The sequence below is a fragment of the Mustela erminea genome, chromosome X (assembly GCF_009829155.1).
Source record: "Mustela erminea isolate mMusErm1 chromosome X, mMusErm1.Pri, whole genome shotgun sequence".
Lineage (NCBI taxonomy): Eukaryota > Metazoa > Chordata > Mammalia > Carnivora > Mustelidae > Mustela > Mustela erminea.
This window is the reverse complement of record NC_045635.1, coordinates 26,812,906-26,837,591: the sequence shown is the minus strand read 5'-3', so window position 1 is coordinate 26,837,591 and position 24,686 is coordinate 26,812,906. Positions and strand designations below refer to the sequence as shown.

The window sequence follows — 24,686 nt, the reverse complement described above, 5'->3', positions numbered from 1 at the left end:
CAGAAAATTCCAAGAGTCTTGGGAACTGTGAGTCAGCAACTGCAGACAAAGACCAAGTATATATCTCTTACAAAATATATCACAACTAGTGTGAATGCACATTGTCTCTGAGGCTATGTACAAATCCAAGGTAGAGAGTAATTTCATTTGAGAGGAATTGAGCAAAGAAGGCTTCTCATAGTTTGGCCCTTGATTTCTTTCACTTAGCAAGGTTCACAGGATATATTCTGATTTGATGAATATCCCCCTTTCCAATTTTACATGTAGCCTCCTTATAGCCCTTTTGTCCAGAAAAGGGATTTCTTATGTATGTATAATGAATATAAATATAGGTTTTAGAGAGTGCTAATGTTTTAATGAGCTAGAAATAGGCAGACGAGAGAGAATAATTGAAGGATTAGTCAACATGGGGACAATTTGACTTGGAAAGAGAAAATCTGAGCAGGAAATGTCTAGGAAAAAAAATTAGAAAAGGAATGGAATGAGCTCATTTGCAATGTGAGTTAAGGACAAAGGGATTTATTCTCAAAAGGTAAAAAGTGAGAGTTTGTATTGTAGAACTTAATCTAGGCCAGCTATCAAGGGAAAGAGACTGATTCAAAAGCCTTGGTCCAGGAGGTCTGGAGCACATATATCTATTAAAGGTTGCAAGGGAAGAGGAAAAGTTTTGAACCAAATCTTCTGGTATTTCTGGAGCCCAACACAAAAACTCACCAGAACCCTTGCTATCTTAGGGAAAAATAAAGTACACCAAGGCTTCGGTCTTAAAGAGGTCAAATCATTCCTCTCCTGTGAAAAGGCCACACTAATTTAAATAGAAAAAAAAAAGATAGTAACTTTGGTCATGTGAAATTTAATTTAAAAATCAGAACTAAAAATAGACATTGAAATGAAAATGTCTTGTTCTAAGTCTTTCTGAAAATACTTAGCTGTTTGTTTTGAATTCCTAAGCAATATTCATATAAAATGGTCAAACACCATTGACTCTCATAGTTGCCACCAGCATCAGAATGCCAAAAGAAAGATATGTCTCCTCTCATGTTTAACTACTCTGAAAACTGCATAAAATTTTTTGAAGAGACAGGAAATGGTGGCAGAAGGAGAAAGAGGAATTGTTTACTGGAGTCTTTGCCTATGTCTGTACTCATTGTGTACCAGTCACTTTAACTCTAGAATCATAGAGTATCATTTGGCTGGTTTCCCTAGGATTCTTCACACTGGCAGTAAGTTAGTTAATGAAATATCCCGATGACTCACCACATGAATGATGATGATGATGATAGTGGGGGTAGGAACAGGAATACAAAAAATATGGCGCACTTTGTTCTCTTAACACTGAGGAAGCATTTTCCATGCTTTAGCCTATGTCTTCATAGCAGCCCTGTAAAATAAGGAGTAAGACCATCTCTCAGAATAGAAAATAGACTGGGGAAGTTTAATGACACATTCAAGTTTACACTTGTAATCATTACAGATGATCAGCTTCAGAGAAAGGGTTCTAGGAATTAGAAAGTGGCAACCCACAAGTCTCAACTACAAAGATGAAAGTGGGTAATCCCCATTGATCCTTGGATGACAGCAGAGAATGTGGCAAGTAACAAATCTGGGAGACTGCTGCTTGGGAGTATTTTTCTTTTCTTTCACCCCTTTCATGTTTTTTGACCCCTCTCTCTCTCTGCCTACCCTCCTCTTTCTCACGCTCGCTCTCTTCCTCCTTCCTCCTATATGAGAATAGAAAGTTTCTGTTCTCACTTGTTTAGGTCTACAAGCCAACTGTAGTTCAGATGATCTAGATAAAGTTTGGGAAGCTCTGTTTGCAGGTTATAGGTTGGAGGTTGGCTGGGTTTGGCTCTAAGCTGCTAGTTTCATTCAGGTTGTTTCTAAATATGTTAGCCTTCAAGGCCCACGCTGAAGAATCAGAGGCCACCTGGGGCATGTGTTCCTGGCAGATTACCAGGGCACTAGAGTACAAGCCTCTGTTCCTATCATGTCTGCTAAAGCCCCATTGGCCAAAGCAAGTCACATGGCCAAGCCCAAGGTCATGGGGCTGGGAATGGTACTGTTTGCCAGGAAGCTATGGCTCAGTTATAGATGTTTTGTTGTTTCACAGTGAAGGAAGGTATTGGGATCAAAATGTAATCTCCCCCACCTTCTTTTTGCTTTAATTTTTGTCCTACCCTTAGCTCTTTCTCACTCTCTTTCTAAATGGGTGTGCATCCCATCTATAGTCATTTGGTTTTTAATATTGGAGTTGCTCCCTACTGGCTTAGGTTTCAAATTTTACATTCCTTGAAATTTCCCTGGTGCCTAATACAATACTGTTCACACAGAGAGCATTCAGCAAATGCTGTTGACTGTCTGCCGTCTTTTAAAAGCACATCTGGAGAGACACTAAAGGCACCTGGCAATATTGCACTGACTTGTTAGTAACTGGCTAAACCCAGATGGCCTAAAGACTATAGCCACCTTTACCTGGAGGAAAGTGCTATGGTAATACTGTCAGTCAGTTCCGTTCAGAATTAGTCAGGCATTCCATGAGCATAAGTCAGTCACGGCTTTATTTATACAGACACCTCTCCTCTGATAGCTGGCCTTAGAAGGTGTATTTCTTTCTAACTATCCCAATAATGACAATGAGGTTCTTGGGGTTTTGTGTAAGTCAGTTTGAAGGAGATTTTATTTCATAAGCAATGCTTCCAAATATTGGTTATGAGATTTTGTGGGACTATGCACCCAGCAGCACTTGGAAATGTTTATATCTCTGTAGCTCAGTCACATTGGTGAGTAGTTTAGTATGAACTCTTGACTTCCCAGATTAAATGGAAGCCTGATATGCTAAATGCCTTGGCAGTCTACTGACAAATCCCATGGGGTGGTATTCTGTTCACCATGTGCGATAGTCCCAGAGCTCGGTGCTCTTCGCCTGACAGCTCATATAATATTTACAGGTTGTTATTCGTGAGGAATTTTAGTTAGCCATAAAGATTTTCACAGCTAGGGCAGACATTAGAGGTCTCATTCATCACTCTTGTGACCTTCCCCTCTGGAATGTAGCCCATCTGTCTCTGCTGGTGAAATCTTTATGGAAAACCTGCCCATCTTTGAAAGTTTAGTAAGTGATCTTAAAGTTTTCATTGAATCTTTACTTTTGATATATGACACAGACATATAAAGCACTATTCTTATTTTAATTTAATGTTTTTGAAAAGTGTTCAATTTCACTCGGCCGTTCAGGAAATCGACGGAAAACCTACTCTTGCTACCGGAACTAGACGCATCCCCTCACAAGAAAATACAAATTATACAGAAAGCCATTACAATAGGGAAAAATGAGAGATACATACACATATATTCAGCATTGATAACTGCTTGAAAACTTCAGCACTGTACTGTAATCTTGAGTATGACTACAGGAACCAAAAAAAAAAAAGGTGGAAATAAGTTTTTTTGTGTGTAATGGAATATTTTAGAGAAGACACTAAGCAAATTCCATAAATACATGAATTGAGTGGGCTGGTTTACAGAATGAGAGAGAGGGATGACCAGCCATCAGATGTTCCCCCTGTCCCTGTAAGTTCTTCTTTCACACACAACTTCTCATATGCTTGGTTAGGACCTAATCCTGCTACTTCCTTCTATTTACCAGCTGTTTCAACTTCTGTATCTGGTTCGGCCTTCACTGCTCTTGCGAAATTGCCCCTTTGAGATCACCAGTGGTCTTGTGACCAAATAGATCTTCCTCTTCTATACCTTAGTCCACTGGAACCCACTGGTACTCATAATGGCTCACCATCTGGCCCTGTTTCTCATGTTTCACCCTACTTTATTCTAGTTTCCGTATTGTTTTTCTTTGGAGGGTTTTTTTGTTTACTGGCATCCCGATTACAGACCACTTCCCAGGGTACACTTTTCTTTTATTTTTTTCTGCCAAATTCCCAGTTGCTTAGTAACTGAATCATAGAAGTACGGAGTCATGTGTGACTTCTCACTCTAAGTGGATACCAAATTCACTTGGGAACTACCTGCTAAACTCCACCCTCCTACCTCCAATCCGTTATACATAGTAGCACAAGAACAGTATTCTTATCTTTGCATCATCACAGTCCTTTCATTGTAAAACAGTCTCTGGCCCTCTCTTTCCCATTGTATCAAATATGGACTCATCCATTCATCATTCCTGTTGATGAATACTGGACAAATGGTCTACCTGAGAATGAAGGACCTATTGAGCAGAAGCCATTGGTCTAGGCAAAGATAGAGTACAATATACTGTAAGCCCAAGCAGTTCGGGTTCAAAGACATTTCTCTGTGCTACACTTTATCTTGAATATGGCACATTATTAGTAGTTAGGAATGGATGCAAGAGCTGAAGACAATTGCTGCTTAGCTGAGGCAGAGAGATTGATTCTAGAATTACCAACATTCAGACACATCCCATAGGTATGTGATTACAAACATTATTTGTATGGTGATTAACATTTTGCAAAGCAATTTCATATCCATTTTCTCATTTTATCCTGAAAGCCTTTCAGCAAGGGAGATATCATTATTCCTATTTTTCATATAAAATAAATAAGGCTCAGGGATAAAACAAGACTTGCTTAAGATCAGGGAGTGATGGTGGAGTTGGAACTCAAATCGATTTCTTCTGAATCTATGTTCTAGACACTTTCGACTTGATCTGCACACCTCTCAAGATGCTGGGTTGGGCTTTGAGACAGAAAACCGATGTGCTGAGTGCCTCTCTGAACTCAGAAAGTTTACAATCTGTCATGGAAAGAAGGAGTATGAGAAGCATGTTCTCAAATAATCTGTATCAGGCAGTATATCTAATGTGCCTTAAGAATTATACCAACTAAATACCATTGACCAGCAGAAAATGGATTTTTTTCCTTTCTTCCTGGATCAATAAAGAAAGACTCCTGCTGGCAGGAATGTAATTTGTATAAAATGCCTTTAAAGTGTTCATAGCCTTCAATGAAATAAATATATTTCTAGGAATTTTGCTTAAGAAAATTGGCAAAACTGTGTGCAGAGATTTATCTACAGAGAGGTTCATTGCAGCCTGACTTACAACAGTGAAAAACTGAAAACAATCTAAATTTTCCCAATGAGGGTGTTTCTTCAATAAATCATGGTACAGCCATTAATGGAATGCTCTTCAGTCATTGACAATGTGAACCAAGAATGATGTGAGCATCCGTAGATGGTCTGGATGGGTGAGAGTAATTTAGTCAGAAGCAAGGTTGACTTCAGGTAACAGAAAACACGAATTAACAGTGGCTTACACAAAGTAAAGGTGTATAAGGTTCTCACAAAGCAATCCAGAGATACACAGGAATGGTGACTACACATCCTTCAGTAACTCAGATTTCGTACATCTTTCTTTTCCATCATTCTTAGTGCATATCTTTTGTAGCCTAAGTTGTCAAGGCCTTTCCCGTATACCTTCTGGAATTCGGTGTGCTTGGGCACAGTCTCTGGCCCTCTCTTTCTCAGCTTTCAACTACACACACCTGTGACTAGGCCTTCAAGGCTTTCTCTGGCCAGAGGCCTTGCTCACCAGCTCACAAGGGGCAGGCCAGAGAGTTAATGACCCAACCCAACCACCCTCCATACTCCAGGAGTAGCCCTCAAGCAATAGTAAATAAATATGCCGGTTCCTCCACCCCCCCCCCAAGAGGTGAGTAGAGGGGGAATCACTCTGAAGTGACTTCTATCCTGAAATCCCCACCTGTGGTGGGCCCCAGGTACCTAAAGCTGCACTACATCCCTTATCAAGTTGGCTCCTTTCCTTGCCTTACTTCTAGCTCCTGTACCAGAGCTTACTTGAATTCTAACTCAAACTACTTCATGTTTGCTTCTGGGGCACTGTGGCCAAGATGGCTTCTGTTCTCCTGGTTACTATAACTCTGGCCGTTATCCTCTCTTTTTTTTTCTCTTTCTCTTTTCTCTCTCCCTCTTAACCCCTCTCTTCTCCCTTTATTTCTCCTGCTTTCTCCTTCCCTTCCCCCACTCTATTCCAATAAAGGCTCTCTGTCCTTGTCCTTCAAATCTAGGGATGCTAATAGTTCCTTGTTTTTACTGTTTCCCCTTGTGATTTCCCTACACCTTGCACAAACCTCTTTGTTTGTTTGCACAAACCAGCCCTTTTACTAAATTCTCCTCAACTTAGCTGATAAGAATGTGCCATCTGTTTCTGGCTGGGACTCTAACTGCTTCACTTCCATTAGAATATATGTTCTTCTAAAACCCGATCTTATTTAAATAATAATGTCCTGAGGGCATGGGGCATGTCGGGACCTCTTGCTCTACCATACGCCACCCTACTCCACCCCTGCCTGCAAATATAAAATAAATAAAAATTTTTAAAAATGCAGAGCTGAGCACATAATGTATGTTCAGTAGATAGCAGTTGGTTGATTTTAATGCTAGAATATTAGATGTGTTCATTGAAGAATATCCTCAGAAACTAAAATGCAAAGTAGTAGGAACTGGGTTTTAATGGGTGCACTAGGGCCAGCACTTTGCCAAGTGCCTAGTGCATAGTAGGTGCTCTGTAAAAATGTATCCAATACTGAGTGAGGTGGTGGTACGTATTGCTTTGTTTGTTTAAGAACTATGGTCTGTTTTCATCTTTCAGATGAAAATAGGTCTCAGGTCTATTGAAATTAGTTTCTCTCAACTGATCAGATTATTTAATTTAGATATCTAGAATAGGACCAATCTTGGAGATGACAGATTACAGGGAGACAGATTTTGACCAGAATAAAAGCAATCTTGCTCTTTCTCTTCCTTCCTTCCTTCCTTCCTTCCTTCCTTCCTTTCTTTCTTTCTTTTCTTTCTCTCTCTCTTTCTCTCTGAGGCTTTTATTTGTGCATCCCTTGAAAAAGAATCCCAGGATTTTCCCTCCTGTGTGTTTTCATCTTGTTTCTTCATGGTCCATGATGGCAGCTGAGGTTTTCAGGACAATAAAACCAAACTGGTGGGGCAGGAGCAGATAATTCCAGCATTTTTCTAGATTTTTGAATAGTACATCAGATCTAGGGCTGATCACTCTACACTTGTCACCTGACCCTGAGGTTCATAGCCATTTTCTCAGGTCTGTGATTATCAGAGATTTCAGATTCACCAATGCAACCATACTTCATCATCACAGTGAGAAACTAGGTGATGACTTTGGAACACGGCCTAATAAGAGCCTGGCGTTTGCTTCTCTCTTCAGCATGGTTAATGTTCTTGAGAGCATCTGCAGGGACATTCATGTGAACCATTATGGCGGCATGGAAAGATGGCAGAAAGAGGACAGGAGGGCAAAGGGAAGCTCTTTCTAATCATCACTAGAGCTATGGGGAATACCAAAGAGGCCTTCCAGGATCAGTGTAGTTGTTCCAGTAACCCCTGGGAAATCATTTGGTGGAAATCACGTAGAGGGTAAATTTAGCTATGAGAGGGTAAAGAACTTGAAGACATCATGTTCTTTTTAAGATGAATTTGTTCACTCAGTTGTTTAGCAAATACTTGGAGATGCCTCCTACATACCATGCAGGATGAAATAAAGCACAGAGACTAGACTTGACTTGGTTATAATCCTGGATGTGCCCTTTACTAGCTGCCGTGAACTGAGTTGGTTGCCTGACCAGTTCTGAGCCTCACTTTCTGCATGTATAATAATGGAATTGCGGAACCACATTGGGTGTTTGGAAGGATTACACTAAGGAGCATACAGTAGTCACAGCATGTTTGTTTTATCCATTTCCTGAGTCATCTGACTTGAGTAATAAACCGATATTGAGATCTAATACTGACTTAGAACCTTAGCACACTATTCCATGTGTAACTGTTGGATCATCTGCAAAATGAAAATAATAATACCGCAAGGGTCATGATGGGTGTCATGCTTGAGGTCATGTTGCAGGCACAGAAGAGGTTTCCCTTTGTCTCCCCTGCCTCCACCACCCCTTCTAGATCAAGTATTCTCAGTGGGAACGGTATTGGCCCCATAAGGACAAAAATTGGTTCCTGGGAGATGAGAAATCTTACTCTTTTTATGTAAAGCACAGATACACACAGTACATCAGCAGATACACAGTATATTTGTGATATCAAAATTTCATCGGGGACAAGGGGGGCAAGATTAGGGAAAAATACCTAAAAAGATACTTAGCAGGGGAACTTGGGGGGTTTAGAAAAGAAAGATGGAGAAATGTTGCTGTGGAGTCCCCTTATTAGAATGTACCCATAAAACCATTACTGGAATTGGCCTTTTTCCAAAAAGCTGAGGGCCTGTGGCTAGTAATTCTCCCTTACGCCTTTCTGTTAACCCCATAGGTGAGGTTTCTATTCCGTCTCCAATGAATGCTATATTATTTATTTTTATAATCTGCCCCCAGTTTTTTTTTTTAATTTTACTTATTTACTTGACAGAGAGAGAGGCAGTGAGAGAAAGAACACAGCAGGGGGAATGGGAGAGGGAGAAGCAGGCTTCCCACAGAGCAGGGAGCCCAATGTGGTGCTCGATCCCAGGACCCTGGGATCATGACCTGAGCTGAAGGCAGCCGCTTATCAACTGAGCCATCCAGGAGCCCCTGCCCCCAGTTTTTTTTGACCAAATTACATTATCAAACACCAAGTCTACTAAATAGAAGAAAAGTAGAAAGATGAATGAATGTATTTGGATCTGAATTCCAGAGAGTGCTCTTTTGGCACGGTTTAAATACCATTAGTATTCTTTTTTAATTTTCTGGTTAGGCCCCCATGTCGATTAAAATATGGCTTAACACCAGGGTGCATCACTTGGCACACTCTGTTCGTAGTGCATTAAAAAATGGTTGAAATAAGAACTTCGCCCACATAGTGTGGCCTCTGTGATTTTCAAAACCACCTTGGGCACAATATTGAATGCTGTCACCTCGAGGGAAGAAAAGCATTTGAAGATAGAACTGCTACCCTTTCTTGCTCTTAATAACATAGCACATCTGTAATGCGAGGGGAAACTTAGAGGTTGGTTTTGGAATGAATAAACTCAAGTGCACTTTGCTATTTAAATTCAATAGACAACCACCCCTGGTGCTGGTACCATTCAATAATGCATGGTTTTTTACACTCAAGGATCTGAATCACAAAGCTGCATTGGATTTACATGTAGTGGTTAGAGAAACATCTGTATAAGAAAATACCAAAGGATAGCACAGTGTCATATAAAAGCTACTTGCCAATAAATCTGCACTTGATGGGCTACTAAAAATGGACATGCCAGGCATAAAAGATGTGTGTGTCTATTATGTAGGCTAGCTTGGTGAATGATGACGAACTTACAGGTACACCAAGACAAGAAACAGCTGTTGTTGGTGTCAGCACCCCTACAAAAAATGAAATGGTAATTCTGGGACACACTTACAAGAGTTACAGTATATTTGATCAACTTTAGAATACATGCAAGCCCGGAGTCCTCCGGCAGCCACAAGTGAAATTGCCGACAACCTTTTAATAATCTCTTGAGAAGGCGCACTGAATCTAATCACAGTAGAACCTTCCTTGGATTGAGTGCTATTTCCAAAGCAAGTAGTTCCAGTGTGTTTGTGGTGGGGGTGGGGCAGGGGAGGAATGGGGGAAAGGCCATTGCTAGTTGCCTTTATTTTTTCATTGAGGACATTTGTTAGTATAAAATGTTAGGGTTTCAAATGATGAAACCTAAGTGGCTTAGGTGCGTTTGCAGACTGAGTCAAAGGGGAACAAACATCTTCCAGCACAGAAAATTCACTGACCTTCACCACTGGGTTCACTTGATAGCTACACACAAAGAAAAAAGACTTGTCTGATTTTAAAAAACCAAGAAATCAACAATATTTATAAACAGTCCATATACTCTGTAAGAAAAATTCATACTTGAGACCTATAGTTACAAACACTTAAATTTTCATGTTGATCTGGCACTGAGAATTTTTTAGAATAGTCTTTCAAAATCTTTTCAACTATTTAGTTTAAGCATATTCTGAGTACTCCTCTGGCATTTTATTGGATTCTTTTTCCTTTTTAATGCTCAACAGTACAAAGTCAACTGTAGACATTCAATGTAGTTGTGGCCATTAGCTCAGTTGGGCACCGCTGCTTTTCCTCTCTTGCTAGATTTTCTGCTTCAAGGTTGCTCCATTCAGTCAGCCTCCCCACACATTGAGCCAACTAGGCAGCCCCTAGACCTCTCCAAGCACACTTCTCTCTGACAGATACCTAAGTATATTATAGGAAATTCAAATGGACTCTTCTGCTATCAGAAGATATCCCCAGCATCCTCCAAATCAGAAATGATTTCTGGACCATTAAACTGATAAAGAACTGGAAAGGAATAATGACAGAAAGAGTGGGGTTCGGGGCACCTGGGTGGCTCAGTGGGTTAAGCCTCTGCCTTCGGCTCGGGTCATGATCTCTGGGTCTTGGGATCGAGCCCTGCATCGTGCTCTCTGCTCAGCGGGGAGCCTGTTACCCCCAACCCTCTGCCTGCCTCTCTGCCTACTTGTGATCTCTGTCAAATAAATAAAATCTTTTAAAAAAGAGTGGGGTTCAGCCCACTGACACCCTCTAAGAAAAGAATAGCAGTTTCTCAGTTTAGACATTCATAGACTTGGCAATATAGCTGGTGAGAGCTGGACCAGACGCTCTGGGAAACTCTCTTCTTCCTTCTGCAAGCCTATGGTTTTAAGAGGGGGGTGTGCTGAGCAGGCAGGAGCTAGGATTTCTGACTCCCTGCATTGTTTCCTCCTAGAAAGGGTTTGGGTAGGGTTCTTAGGTTTCTGAAACAACCGACTCTGCCCAGCTAGGTCACAGAGTTCAGCCTAAGTTCTCAAATCAGATCTACCTTCCTTTATTGCCTTATCAGGGCGAGAGGGCTGTATCCTAGCAAAGGAAAAGAGACCAAAGGATAGGTAGGGCAGATAATGAGAAAGGCAGAGAGGGTAGGAATAGAAGAAGAACACTGAATGCAAGGGTCTACTTCAAAACAGCAGATGAATGTCTCTTTTTTCCCCATATTAAAAATCTGTCTGCCAAAATGAAAAGGCCTAATTAGCAGCTAAATACAAATCCATGTCCTCTATCTTTTAAATGATACATCACCAAGGTACAAAGCAGCATGTCTGGTTAAAGGTTGGGTGATTCGATTCCTCTGTTACTCTGTATAAAACAAAGAATCTGTAGTTTCATTACCCTTAAATTGTCTGGCAGTGGGTGAAGTTAACTTTTATTAGAAGCTGTTCTTTCATATTATACAGTGTAGTCAAGGATATATTAGCTTTGACGTTTTCTTACATCTCAATATACTGTGGAGTGAATTTACTGTGAGACTAATTTAGAAGGAAGCTTTTCATAGTAGGAAATGATGGTCAGCATCAGCTGGGCTGCAAATTATAAGCAGGATGAAAATTCAGGGAAAAAATGGACATACACATAAAATTGCTAGATGTTAATAAGCATGCTTCTTGTATTTGTATTCCAATGATATTCTTTGCCTCTTAAAACTCCAGTTTCATAAAAACTCTTTTCAGGAGGAAGATTTCATTGCTGAGGAAATAGCATAGTGCATCCTAACATGATTATTTTGTTTTGAAGAAAGAAAAAAAAAACATAAGATTAAAACAGTATAGGAAAGGTGTTTTTAGAGCTCATCTCTGGGAAAGGAAAAACCCAGACAATGTAAGCATTTAAAATACAATTTAAAGATGATTGATTTGATTAATACATAATATAGTCGTTATAAAACAAATTCCCAGTATGTGCAATTTAATTTCACCTATAGGATTCATCACTTGTCACAACAGAAGTTTTTTTATACTCTGCTATCGGGTGCCACTCTCTCGATTTTGGTTGGTTTTTTTCCAATAAGATCATGCTGGTCAGCTGACATTTTGTGGCATCAATTAAATGTATTTTTGGTCGATGAGACTGGATTCTGTTTAAACCAAAGACGCAAACAAGACCATCAGAATGATAAGTGTAGTGCTTTAACTTCACTAACTTAGAATGTAACTCTGTCACGTAGGGATGTTTCAGCTGCTAAACTAATAAAACCCAGTCAATCAAATAGTAAAAGATATTGAGAAGCAGCAACAGGAAGTGTTATAAGAAAAGCACCCAGTGGAGACACATAAGAGAGCACACGTCAGTCGCCTCACTCCATTTCTTATCTGTTCTATAGGTTTAGCGGTGAAATGGTTTTTTTTTTTTTTTTCCTTTGCATTTATCTTTGTGCCTGAATGAGTTCAATTTCACTTAGATTAGGACAGAAACTTCAGAACAGCAGGTTAATCCGTCCTGTCTTCATGGGCAACTGAGCAAACAGACCAGTATCAGTGTAAAATTGTAATTCTGGAGATTAATGTTGTCTTTCCTGTTTGTGGTGAAATTGACCTCCTTGCCTCTTTTTTTCTCTCTTTCAGCTTCTGTCCAGGGTCCCTGGGAGAGAGCCATCTCACCAAACAAAGTGCCCTACTATATCAAGTAAGTCCGCAGCATCACATTCCTAAAGGAGCATTTATTGTGGCTAATCTGCACATTCACAAATGAATGTATTTCTGAAATGTGGCGTTCACCTGGCCTACAATACCCAGTTCTTTATTCCCCCAGTAAGCGTGGCTAGTCAACTCATGCTAAAATTACCCCTGAAAATGTGCTGATGCAATGGGGAGCTGCCTTTAGGAAAACCTGTTTGACGCAGCGCATGTGTCGTGTTTTGTGATCGGGGTGGTGTGGATTTTCCACAATCGAACAAAGAGCTGCAGATAATATTATTGGTAGTGGGAGTGAGTACGTAAGGACAGTTTCATTTATTTGGGGGTTTGCCCACGTTTCTTTTTCGGCAAAGATGGATGCTTTTTCAGCTCAATGTACACAAAATGTTTTAGGTGAATAAATAGTTCATGTCCCCAAAAGGCAGTCTGCGGCGGGCCCAGATGTGTGGAGCTGAGGCGTTCATTCTCTGTACAGAGCACTCAGCGTTTTTCACATAATGACAACAGAATGATACTGTTTTCTGGGGCCATTTATGTCAGTCACAGGAATACAGGTGCTTAGAAGCACCATCTGCAGGCTGCTGTGTGAAATACAAATTATGATACATGGCGTCGATGTGGAAAGGAGAGGAGGGAGGATATGGAGTCATGATGAGACCTTAACAGTTTCCCATTGATTGTGCAATAGAGTTCAACTTCAATTTCACTTTGAATCCGCCGTCTCAACAATTTAATTTCATCGGCTTCATGAGATTATCTTCAGTACCAACTCAAGTCTTTGAACCTGCTTCTGCCCGGAGTCTGACTAAAAATACTTCGCATGTTCCCATTGTTCCTGCCTCGCATGTTTTATCGGGTCACTCTCTGTACTTCCGCTGCCCATCAGTTCTTCAAAGTTCAGGTCTAAAGCAATGTCAGCAATCCTAGATCTTCATTATTACAGTTCTGCAGAAATTAGATTGCATGCCTCAATTGTGTTAACCCAGAAGAATGAGGGAAAAGGAATGCTTTGGGCTCTTCAAGGAGAAACACATCCTTTAGGAAGGCTTTGTCTTATTAAATTTTTCCAGACAAGGTATCACATTCCGAAAGGAGCATTTATTGTGGCTAATCTGCATATTCACAAATCAATGTATTTCTGAAATGTGACGTTAACCTGGGCTACAATACCTAATTCTTTATTCCCTGAAGAAGGATGGCTAGTCAACTCATGCTAAAATTACCAGCAAAATTACCTTTAAGCATTCTTCTTCAATCTGCTTCGATCCTGCTTTTTATTGTTCTTCTTTTTAAATTGTATTGTAGTTTTTTTATTCTGTGTAGTTATTCAGTCACTCTACATATTTTAATACCTATTTTAAATCACCTGGGTTATTAAACAGTAAATTGATTTAGACACGGCCTGTATGGCTTTACATCCACTGTATAGTTTGCAAAACACTTAATTCAAGCTCCCCCCAGTCATCTCCAGTGTCTCGATTTTCACAAATTTTCATCGCTAAGGTGTTTGGGAACTACTCCTTCTTTAGCCTGTTTATAAAGCTGTCACTTTATCCGGGTCCTTTCTGATAGATGAAGAGATGGTCTTTACTAAGCAAAGATTCTTCTTTTGTAGCCGAGGTTGGAGGACGACGTGAAAACCCACAGCTTCTTCAAGCCGTTATTCTGCAGATTATTCCTGTTTGGGGCTTATGAAGTATCTCACAGGGATTCCTAGTGTTCCCCCTGCCCCCACCCTGCCAATGTTCTTTCCCTAAATATTCATCTTCTCCCTGATGTTACACCCACTACAAAAGACCCCAGATCATAGCTCTGTGGTGATGAACATAAATTCAGTCCAAAATTAAAAAGGAGACACATTAAAGAAAACCTGTAATTCCCCCCACACTGCCCCCAGAACTAGTCTCTTGATGCTCCTTGGTGGAATCAGAGAGCAGCTACCCTCTCTTTGTCTAGTGCTCTTTTGCTGACTTGAAGATCATGGTGGCAATATCAATAAGGGCACAGAACGGGAAACAAGAAAACTTAAGTTCTGGTCCTGGCTCTGTCATGAGTTGGTGATGTGGCCTTGGGCAAGTCACTTAGCCTTTGCAGACCTTAGTGTCTCATTCATAAAATAAGAAGTTGGATTTGGTGATCTCTAAGGGCTTCGAGTAGGACTCATTGATTGGTCTTGCCCCAATCCAGAAACTTAAAATCTCAGCTTTTCTTCCAGAAGCTTCTCTTTATTTTTAAAAATTCTTTATTGCAATCATTAACATAATATAAATTCTTATTTTTTAAAAAAACATACGAATTCTGTTTTTATTTTTCCACTGTTTGATTAACTGCAGATATGCTCCCTCAGCCTGCTCTAGTTTCTCCAGGTAACCATATAAAATGCTCAAATCTTGATGTTTAATTTAGGACTATCATTCTGCCTGATTTACTGGTAGGAGACAGAGCAATAGACAAAAAAAAGTCAGTAGAAAGGGGAATCTGGAGACCTTAAACCCTCTGAAAGGATCACTTTCTAGGAATGAGGAATTACATAACTGCTGAGAAATACCTCTGAAGCTTTCTGGATGTCCCTTATCTCTGAAAATTAAAATCTATTTGAAATTAGAGATTATATAATTTCTTAAATATACCTCTAAAATGTTAAACTAGTGTAGGGAGAATACATGTTCAGAAAATAAACATCATCAACAAATAGATGACTAGTGTCATTTGTAATTTATTATTACACATTACTGTTGTCTGAAAGATTCTTTTCATAACCAACTACTTTGATGTACAAAGTTCAGTAGACTTCATGCACTGGCTAACACCATGTGTAATTCAAGATGTCTTACCTTTCCACAAATCACAATACTAATAAGTTAATAATGACATTACTTCAACCAGTCCCCACCTTGTCCTTCCTCTTTGTTACCTTATCTCAACTTGCATTTATGAGTTTTAAGCACACATTTCCAGGCACAAAGCAAGATGTCGTCTCTTGATTTTTTTTTTTAAGATTTTTTCATTTATTTTAGAGAGAAAGAGCATGCGTCTGTGCATGGACAGGAAGGGGCAGTGGGAGAGGGAGAGAGAAACCCAAGTTGACTCCACACTGATCGTAGAGCCTGACTCCAGGCTCAGTCACACGACCCTGCAATCAGATTTGAGCTGAAACCAGGAGTCGGACTCTTAACCTCCTGTGCCACCCAGGTAGCCCCCACACCTGGAATCTTTTTTTTTTTATAGATTTTATTTATTTTTTTTGACATACAGAGATCACAAGTAGGCAGAAAGGCAGGCAGAGACAGAGGAAGAAGCAGGCCTCCCGCAGAGCAAAAAACCCAATGTGGGGCTCGATCCGAGGACCCTGAGATCATGACCTGAGCCAAAGGCAGAGACTTTAACCCACTGAGCCACCCAGGTGCCCCCGGAATCTTTTTTTTTAATACTTAATAATTTTTCCTTTTCAGTGCTGGAATAAACTGATCATCTAAATAAGCAGAGGTTTCCACACCAGTAACCCCGTTCCAGTTAGCTGTTGAGTTGTGCACTCGTGCCTGAGGTTGTAAGTCATTACTGGCATCTTCTGCTCTAGCTTACAAATCAGGCAGTGTTTATGCCTGCATCCTGACACCAGCTTTTCATATGATGCTAAGAATCTTGATTTTGATACTTCAAACTACATGTTTGTCTAGTTTATTAGTTCATAGCATTCATCATTGTTACAGTTTTCATATTCTCTCTCCCTTGGGGCTCTCTTATTCCTGCCAGCATCTCTTTCAGGTTATTTGATTACAACTTTCATTGCCCCTGAAAAAATAATCACCAACAATGTTCAACCTGTTACAACTGCCTTTTCCACTCTCTGCCATTTTGTAGTTTTTTGGCCTACTGTCAAACTCATGAAAATTTCAATATAATAGCCTTTAACCAGCTGCTGCATTCTGTTAGGATTTCTTTCACCTTTTTATGTTGCATACTCCCATATGGGCAAACAGAACGGAGCCAAGAGCTGGGACTCTCTTGCTTTCTTAATGAGTTAGAAAATTATTCTTCTGTGTTCTGGACTGTCAAAAGAATTTAGGAATCCCAACCTTGCGTGCAGCATGTTCCCGCGTAGATGACATAATAAGAGCATAAGAAATAGCACACTGGGTCAGACCAGCAGGGCAACTAGCCCAGAACCCTGTCCCACATACAGATACCAGCGACTATTCATCAGTTAACCTAATAGTTTTCATTTTAAAAAATTAGGATACATCCTGACCGTATCTTAATAATCCATCATAAATCAGTTGACGTGGAGTTTGTCTAGTGGTGTCTTACTTTGTCCATTTTCCTCTTCAACCTTGTCCTCGGAAGAATGAGTTCCATGAATCTGCTCATTTCTGGGTAAAGAAACAAAGGTATACTGCAGTTTCTCTTCACTGTACGTTTTGGAACCTCAAGGGGTGGACCCCAGTAAGTACTGCGGAATTCAGTGACTACAACGGTATTTATCCCAAGTCGACTTCGATCTCACAATCCCTTACAACACCTCTTCACTTTCATCTTCCCAGTCTGAGACATTCTAATCCTTTTTAGGTTCTTAGTCTGTCCTTGAATAAAGAGAAGTTTTCCCCTTGATCATCTTAGCTGCTTTTCCCTGGATCTCTTCCAGTTCTGTTACATCTTCCTTGGGAAGTTGTAACTGGGATGGCCCAAATATTGGTTATTAAATTTGTTAGCATTGTCTGTAGTCTCAGCTCACTCATGAAGAAAGGAAAGGCTCCTTGCCATCTCCCATTGGTGAGAGATGGAGAAATCAATTGAGGTCATAGCTGGTTCTACTTATGTTAGTTCTGGCTGGAAGATGGGTCTCCTACTACTTTTCTCTAATACCAGCTGAAGGGTTTGACCTTCTGTTTCTGCCAGCTGGTCCCTAGGAAGGCTTTGGGTTTCACACAAGCTGGTCCTTTCCTCTTTCAAAGACCCTGCTGTGGCTGAAAAACCAGGAGATGGTCACTACAGAAACCCAGTAATCAGCCTGCTGTCTGGACCACCAGGAAGCGATTCCAACAGGTTCCCTGTCTCAGTATCTCTGACGCACTTCACAGGACAGCAAAAAATGGGTATTGTGGAACGTGCTAACTGTTCACCTCTTTTACATGCCATGCTCAGGAAGCAGCTCAGGTCCATGGGAGCGTCTCTCTTTTCCTGCAGGTCATTTGGGACGTTGTCTATATTGCTTAAATGACTTTGATCTGCCCTTCTCTCTGCCCTCAATCACAGGCGTGTTGCTGCAGCCACCTACTGCGTGTGAGCTGCTCACAACTCTCTGGTGATTCCTGCTTAGCCAAATGCAATATAAAACCTCCTTGACTGAAGCCAGCAGTCGCTCCAGGCAACATTTCTTATTACTGTTATGGTATCTCTTGCCAAAATGACCCATTGATGTCCTGACTCTACTATCTTCTATGGCTACCATTCCTATGGCTCTCCTGGTACCAGTATTTGACATTTTGCAAGGAATTGTGGCCGTCTGCCTAGATGTGTCTTTTGGTGTTTGTGTCTTCTTGTATCCTGCTGCTCTATTCTCGATTAAACTGGTGAAACTTGATCTAAGTGTAAGCGCCCATGCTCCCTACTTCCAGTAGCATCTAAGTTTTGACACCACCTTCCTCTGTACCATAGTGCCTTGATTACTACTTTCTGGGCAGTTTTTCAGATTCCAAATCCACCCCCCACCCCCCATTTAAAGCATATCTTGCCCTTGTTCTTGCTCTAGCTCCCTATTATTTGTGCCAGGAGTTGCTCTGATTCAAGTTTGGGTGAGTTTATTTATTCCTTTGAATTCTTGCTCACTATTTCAGTACATGTGTTTATAGAGAGGAAGGAGCAGTTAGCAATGTCTCAGGTTTAATAGTGACCACTATGCTAAGTATCTGTGCTGGCTGCTTTGCAGTGGATACATTTTCTGAGACTGAGATAGGCTCTTATAATAAAGAACACTGGATTATGATACCTAACTTAGAAAATATTTCCCTAGGGCTCATTCCTGACACCTCACTCTTCTAGGAATGATGGTGGTCTTCTGGCATTCCATTTAAGCACTGGTTAAGATTGATAGAGGTATACACTCTACAAAACGAGTAGATAGAGCAGGCATCAGAAGACTTGAAGCTGGGATACCTGGGTGGCTCAGTCAGTTAAGCTGCTACCTTTAGCTCAGGTCATGATCCCAGGGTCCTGGGATCGAGTCCCACATCAGGTTCTTTGTTCCACAGGGAGCCTGCTTCTCTTTCTCTGGCTCTACCTGCTTGTCTGCTCACTTACTCACTCTCTCTCTCTGACAAATAAATAAATAAAATCTTTTTTTTAAAAAAAAAAAAAAGGAAGACTTGAAGTCTAATTTTAGCCTTGCTATCAACCAGCAATTTTTTTAAGTTTTATTTATTTAGTAATGTCTACACCTAATGTGAGCTCAAACTCAAGAGCCCTGAGATCAGCCAGTGAGGTGCCCCTCAACTAGCTATTAGACCACAGGTGAATCACTTATAGTCTCTGGGCCTCAGTTTCTCCATCCGTCATCTAAGGAGGCTGAATCACACAATACCACATGTCACTTCCAGCCCTGACATTCTCTGATTTTATGAATATTGACTTGGAAATAAAAATTGTACTTAACAATTTTCCAGAGGAATGAAAATGGATCTTCAGATCACCCTTGAGAATTCTTACTGAGCCATCAATCTTTTCAGGATAAAGGACAAACAATATTAAATGCTTTTTTTACTTTACTGTTTAGTACCATTGATAATAGGGAGTGGATGTAACAGAATCAGCTTTCTAATTTCAACTGTCAATCTTTGAGGATGCTGGTGAATATCTGTGGGTAATTAAATTTGCGAAATGGCTGCCAAAAGCCTGGTGCTGTGACTTTTCAAAAGGCTTTAGTACACAAAGATAACCCAGAGGTCAGTCTTCTCTGCTGGGCTTTCTCCTCCACAGTTTGATCGTTCCAAAGGTCACATTAGCCCAGTCTCATTAAGCTCTGGAACCACAATGAAGGAATAGTCAGTAATGAATAATTGATGATATAATCATGAAAACAACTCAGTTTAAGATGTTAACTGGAAGCGATTGAATGGACTCCATTGGGCTGTGAAGTGCTGAGTCCCACCTTTGGTTTTGTAGACCTTGTGGCTAGATGAAAATGTTGGTATCTTCCACATCTCAAAGGTTCATAAAAAAAAAAATCTCACAGCCCTCTTTCCTGAAAGTTTCATAAGCAGTAACGTATAACACTGACTGAAATAACAGACTCCATGAGGACAGGTACTTTGAATCTTTTCTTGCACGGAGCCTCTCTGATAGAGACCATGCTCGGTAGACACCTGAAGGAGGGAAGGAAACTACACCAGTAATTCCGCATGCCTTACGCTTTGCAGACTACTTTTACCTTCAGAAAATCTTCTAGCATCTTTGTATCAATATAGATGTCCCACCTGAATGGGTCTCCTGTATCCTGTAGACATCAACTTTAATCATAGGAAGCATGCTGAGTCTTTTACGGAGTTAATCATGTCTCCTATAGCTGGTACCTGGGAGAAAATCCTTAGCATGCGAGTCTGAATGGTATATACCAAGTCCGCAGATCTCGATTCTGTTCTGTTTATCCAACAATATGATGTGGGTTATAACTGAGTCCACCTGGGACTGAACTTCCCCAACAACAATGAGGAAGCAGAACTAGCTAACGCCTAAGATCCCTCTGAGTTCTAGCTTTCTTTGTTTCGATAGAACTGGGTTTTCGCTTTTTGTTTTTTGTTTTTCCTATTCTTGGTTTTCTAGTAGGTCAGTAGAGCTTTAAATTAATCAACTGCTGTGTTCATTTGTATACAGGACCTACTTTTCAGGCTGGGATCTAGTGGGCCTTGAATCTTAAGAGAATAGCATTGATAAGTTTTTATTTTAAACAAGATTTTTGTAGGGCACCTGGGTGGCTCAGTCGCTTAAGCGACTGCCTTTGGCTCAGGTCATGATCCCAGAGTCCTGGGATTGAGTCCCACATTGGGTTCCCTGCTTGGTGGGGAGTCTGCTTCTCCCTCTGGCCCTCTCCCCATCTTGCTTTCTCTGTGTCTCTCAAATAAACAAAATCTTTTTTTAAAAAAAGAAGAGTTTTGTAACATTCTGTATACTGTGGGTAATGCTTAAAGTTGGCAGCACAGATACAAAGACATATATACATGGGAACTGAAATAGAATGTTGAATACAGGCCAGAAGCTCTATTGTATTATACCGAACCAGTGTTAAGTGTCCCCTGCCTCATTCGTGGCACTTTCGGGATTGTGGAGAGTGTGCATAATAATATATTTAGGTCCGTTGCCCCAAAAGAAGAAAAGTATGCATCATTCCAGCTCTTCCTTCCTTTTCTTTTTCCAACATTCTTAAACATATACTTTCTTCCATAATCATGTGGGGAAAAAACACAGGCTCTCACATCAGATAAATCTGTGTTGGAAGCCCATTTTTATCATACCCTGACCTGTTATTTGAGCAATTTGCTTAACCCCACACCCATTCTAATTTCTGGCAGAAAATAGAATTTTCTATTTTTTGTCTATAGGATTATTCATTAGCTTTCCTTCTCTTCTCCGAAAGTTGAGTCGAAATCTAATTGACATCTACTAAATACTGAGTGTTGGATGTGTAGGAAAACATTTCCACAGATAGGTCCAGTATTAGCTACATGTTTAGAATATTTTCTAGGACACAAATATGTCCTTGATAAAATCAGTTTATTTTCATTTTTGGAGTTCCCACATAATTTGGGGTATGTGTGAATTCCCAAACATTCCTGAGCCTCTCCTAGGCTTCTCTAATTGCTCCTTATCCTGTCCCCCTGGGAAGCAGCATCCTGTTGCCTTCGCAAAGGTCAACTGCAGCCAAGACAACATTTGAAAATGACTTAATAACCTTGAACTGCTTCTCCCCTTTGGATAATTTCCTTAGAGCATTAGCCCTTTGAACATTGGCCTGGTTGCAGAAAATGTCCCTTTCTCAGCGGGAAAACTCCAAATCCCATTCACTCTTCCATTTCTTCAGGGGATTGGGGGGTGAGATGGGGGAGTCAGGAGAGGGGGTGGAGCTTGGGAGTAGAACAGTGGGCAGGAAGAAGGAATTCTTTCTAGGAGAATGTCTGTGTGCACACACACATGCAATTTCTTCTTTTAAAAAAAATAAATTGAGTGCATTGTAAAAACCAGTGCTGTCACATTGCAAAATTTTAAAACCCCTGTACAAGAAAGAAAAAACTCTCACTTTTAGCAGTCTGGAAAGCTCCTAAGAACAGGTCATATATGTGGCTTAGCCCACTGTCAGCATTCAGCAAATGATCACGGCTTTTGTGTTATCATTAACTCCCAGGTGGATGAAATGGAGAAGCTTTCCTGCTCTTTCTGAAATTTTCATTTGCTTTTTCTGTTTTTCTTTCTCAGTTGATGCACATCCATCTTGGTCCCCAAAGCTACTGCATGTCAGATAGTAAGCACGAAGAGTAATTTTTAACTTCCTTCTCTGCTGTTTTAGAAGGAATTTTTTGTTGCTGTTTCCTTTAGGTTTGGTCACTTTCCCTTGGACTTGAGCTTTCTATGAAGTTATAGTCCATATAATCTAGACAGGATGAAAAGTGAAGTGTAGGGACACCAGGGTGGCTCAGTTGGTTGAGCATCCATCCGACTCTTGATTTCAGCTCAGGTCACGGTCTTGTGGTCTTGGGATTGAGCCTCTCTTCGGGCTCCATGATCAGTGTAGAGTCTATTTGAAATTTTCTCTCCCTTTTCCCTCTGCCTCCTCTACCTGCTCACATGTACTCTCTCTCTCCCCTTCTAAAATAAATATGTCTTTTTTTAAAACAGCGAAGTTTAATGTGTGCCTACTAAGTGTTAATGATAGACTAACTGTATCTTCCCCATTTATGAAGATGACACTGTCAATTATTATCCAGTAAAGAGGACATAGCTGAGACTCAGAGAGGTTGGCGGCTTAAGTTACACTAATAACAACATGGCTTTGCACCTTTCCCACCAAACTTATGACATTAGCTGGCTTTCTCCCAGCTTACCTCTAGTCTAGGACTCCCACAGTCCCTAGCCTCGCTGCCCACACTACTGCTCCAGAGGATCAGAGTTGCATGAAGCTCCCTGCCTGGGTACAGCAAAGTTGGAAAGGAGGTGGTTGCTGGCCCCTGAGAGCAGAGACCAGCTTAGCGGGGGGACACAGGGATGCAAGTGGAGACATATTTAGTGGTAGGGCTGTTGGGGGTTGGGAGAAAAAACACTGACTAATGGGGTAGACCACTGAGATTTTAAAAAATAATAATAAACATAAACATCTCACTTGTTGTTGCCAGCTGTTTCAGCTTCTGAGTGTAACCCGGCATGGCCAGTCCCGATCTGTGTGGCTGCCATCTTGGGCATCATTTGCACCCCTCTATGGGTCTTTATTGCATTGTTGGTCTTTTTTCTTGGCTTACCTGCCCAATCAGCTTCTTCCACTATACTCTTGCAGAGACCCTATTTTCTCTTTGCCACTTTTGGCAATAAAGGGCAACATGAAATAAAATGAAGCCAATACCTTGATCCTACATCCATGGAAGGTGAGCAACCCAAGAGTTTCTGAATCACATCATGCCACCTCCATCAGGGTTTCATTAAGATGAGGGTAAAGCCAAAACAGTAATCTGATAGATGCCATGGAATGTGTTTCTCCTCATACTTCCAATTCTAAGGTTTTTCAGAGGTTAGGACATGGTCGACTCAGGTGGACTAGAACAGCTCTTCAGGACCCTTTTCAACACTAGAGCACATCCTTGAATCTGACACCATCCCCTCCTTCCAGAAACAAAGGGAGTCTCATCTTTCCCATAAATCCTAGGCCTATATTCTTACCTTACAAGGCAAACACAAATGGCCTCTGGCCATAAGTTATGGCTTCCCCAGGCATTGAGCATTGGGTCAGCCCATGTACTGCATGTAGAAGATCTCACCTTATTGTGGAGTGGTATCTCTGGGGGTTTTATTATCATAACTACATGGTTGGAAAGAAGGAATTCGTACACTTTCTCCTATAATGACTTAAAATCAGCAAACCAGTGGGGACAATTAGTACATTTTCAAAGATAAAGAATAACTTCGAGGGGCGCCTGGGTGGCTCAGTGGTTTGGGCTGCTGCCTTCGGCTCGGGTCATGATCTCAGGGTCCTGGGATCGAGCCCCGCATCAGGCTCCCTGCTCCGCAGGAAGCCTGCTTCCCTCTTTCTCTCTCTCTCTCTCTCTGCCTGCCTCTCTGCCTACTTGTGATCTCTGTCTGTCAAATAAGTAAATAAAATCTTTTAAAAAAAAAAAAAGAATAACTTCGATTTCCTATAGATTAAGAAAAACCTGTCTGAATATATAGTCACCCTGTACCAATCCAGAAGTAGAAGTGCTTTATCAGATACAAGTCCAGGTTAATGCTGCTTCCTCACTTACTTCTATCAGTTCTATAGGAAATTTCTTCCCCCCACAAAAAAATCCTACCAAAAAAGAACAAATTCTAGATGGAGCAGAAGGGACCAAGCATCATAGGTATAAGCAAAAGTTCAAAGTGTAAATATCCTTATAGATAGAGGGGAAAAAGAGTGAGAACAAGAAAAGAAAGGAGGAGGGGCAAGGGGCAGAGGAGGGGAGGGAAGAAAAGGATATGAAAGGGAGTCCTGTGACTCATTCCCTGGAGGTTGTGAGGGGGTGTAACGTCAACTCAACAGACCACCTTATAAAGATGCAAATGACCTTACAGCGCCCCTTGTTCATCTCATTACTGGCCTTTGAATTAGCAGGATACCTCAAAGTCATACTATACAATGTTTTTAGCAGGATGTACCTGGTCTGGCTATTTTACATTGTCGTACATAAATCTGGAATATAGGATTTATGAGTGATGACTCGTTGGAAAATGAGGCATAGTCACATAAGCGTTTTCCTATTTTTGCCATTAACAAACTATCAAATGGAAGCCTTTAGAGACTGAACTGGCTTCCTCTCATTGTCACCATTTCTGAATAAATTTTTTGAAGACTTCTCTCTTAACACGAAACCAGAATGTGAAAGACCAGGGCTATTTTGGAAACATGTGTCTGATGATTTCAGGTTCCTCCAGGGAAAGAATGTTTTATCTATG

At 40.8% G+C, this 24,686-nt stretch overlaps 1 protein-coding gene across 8 annotated transcripts in view; it reads left to right on the top strand.

The window, feature by feature from the left end:
* DMD (dystrophin) overlaps window positions 1-24,686 on the top strand; it is a 2,094,983-nt gene that overhangs the window by 1,876,296 nt on the left and 194,001 nt on the right. For all 8 annotated transcript variants that reach the window (XM_032330377.1, XM_032330378.1, XM_032330375.1 and 5 more), the window contains one exon: window positions 12,432-12,492. In XM_032330377.1, coding sequence (XP_032186268.1) covers window positions 12,432-12,492 — 61 coding nt within the window. The remainder of the gene's footprint in view (window positions 1-12,431; window positions 12,493-24,686) is intronic.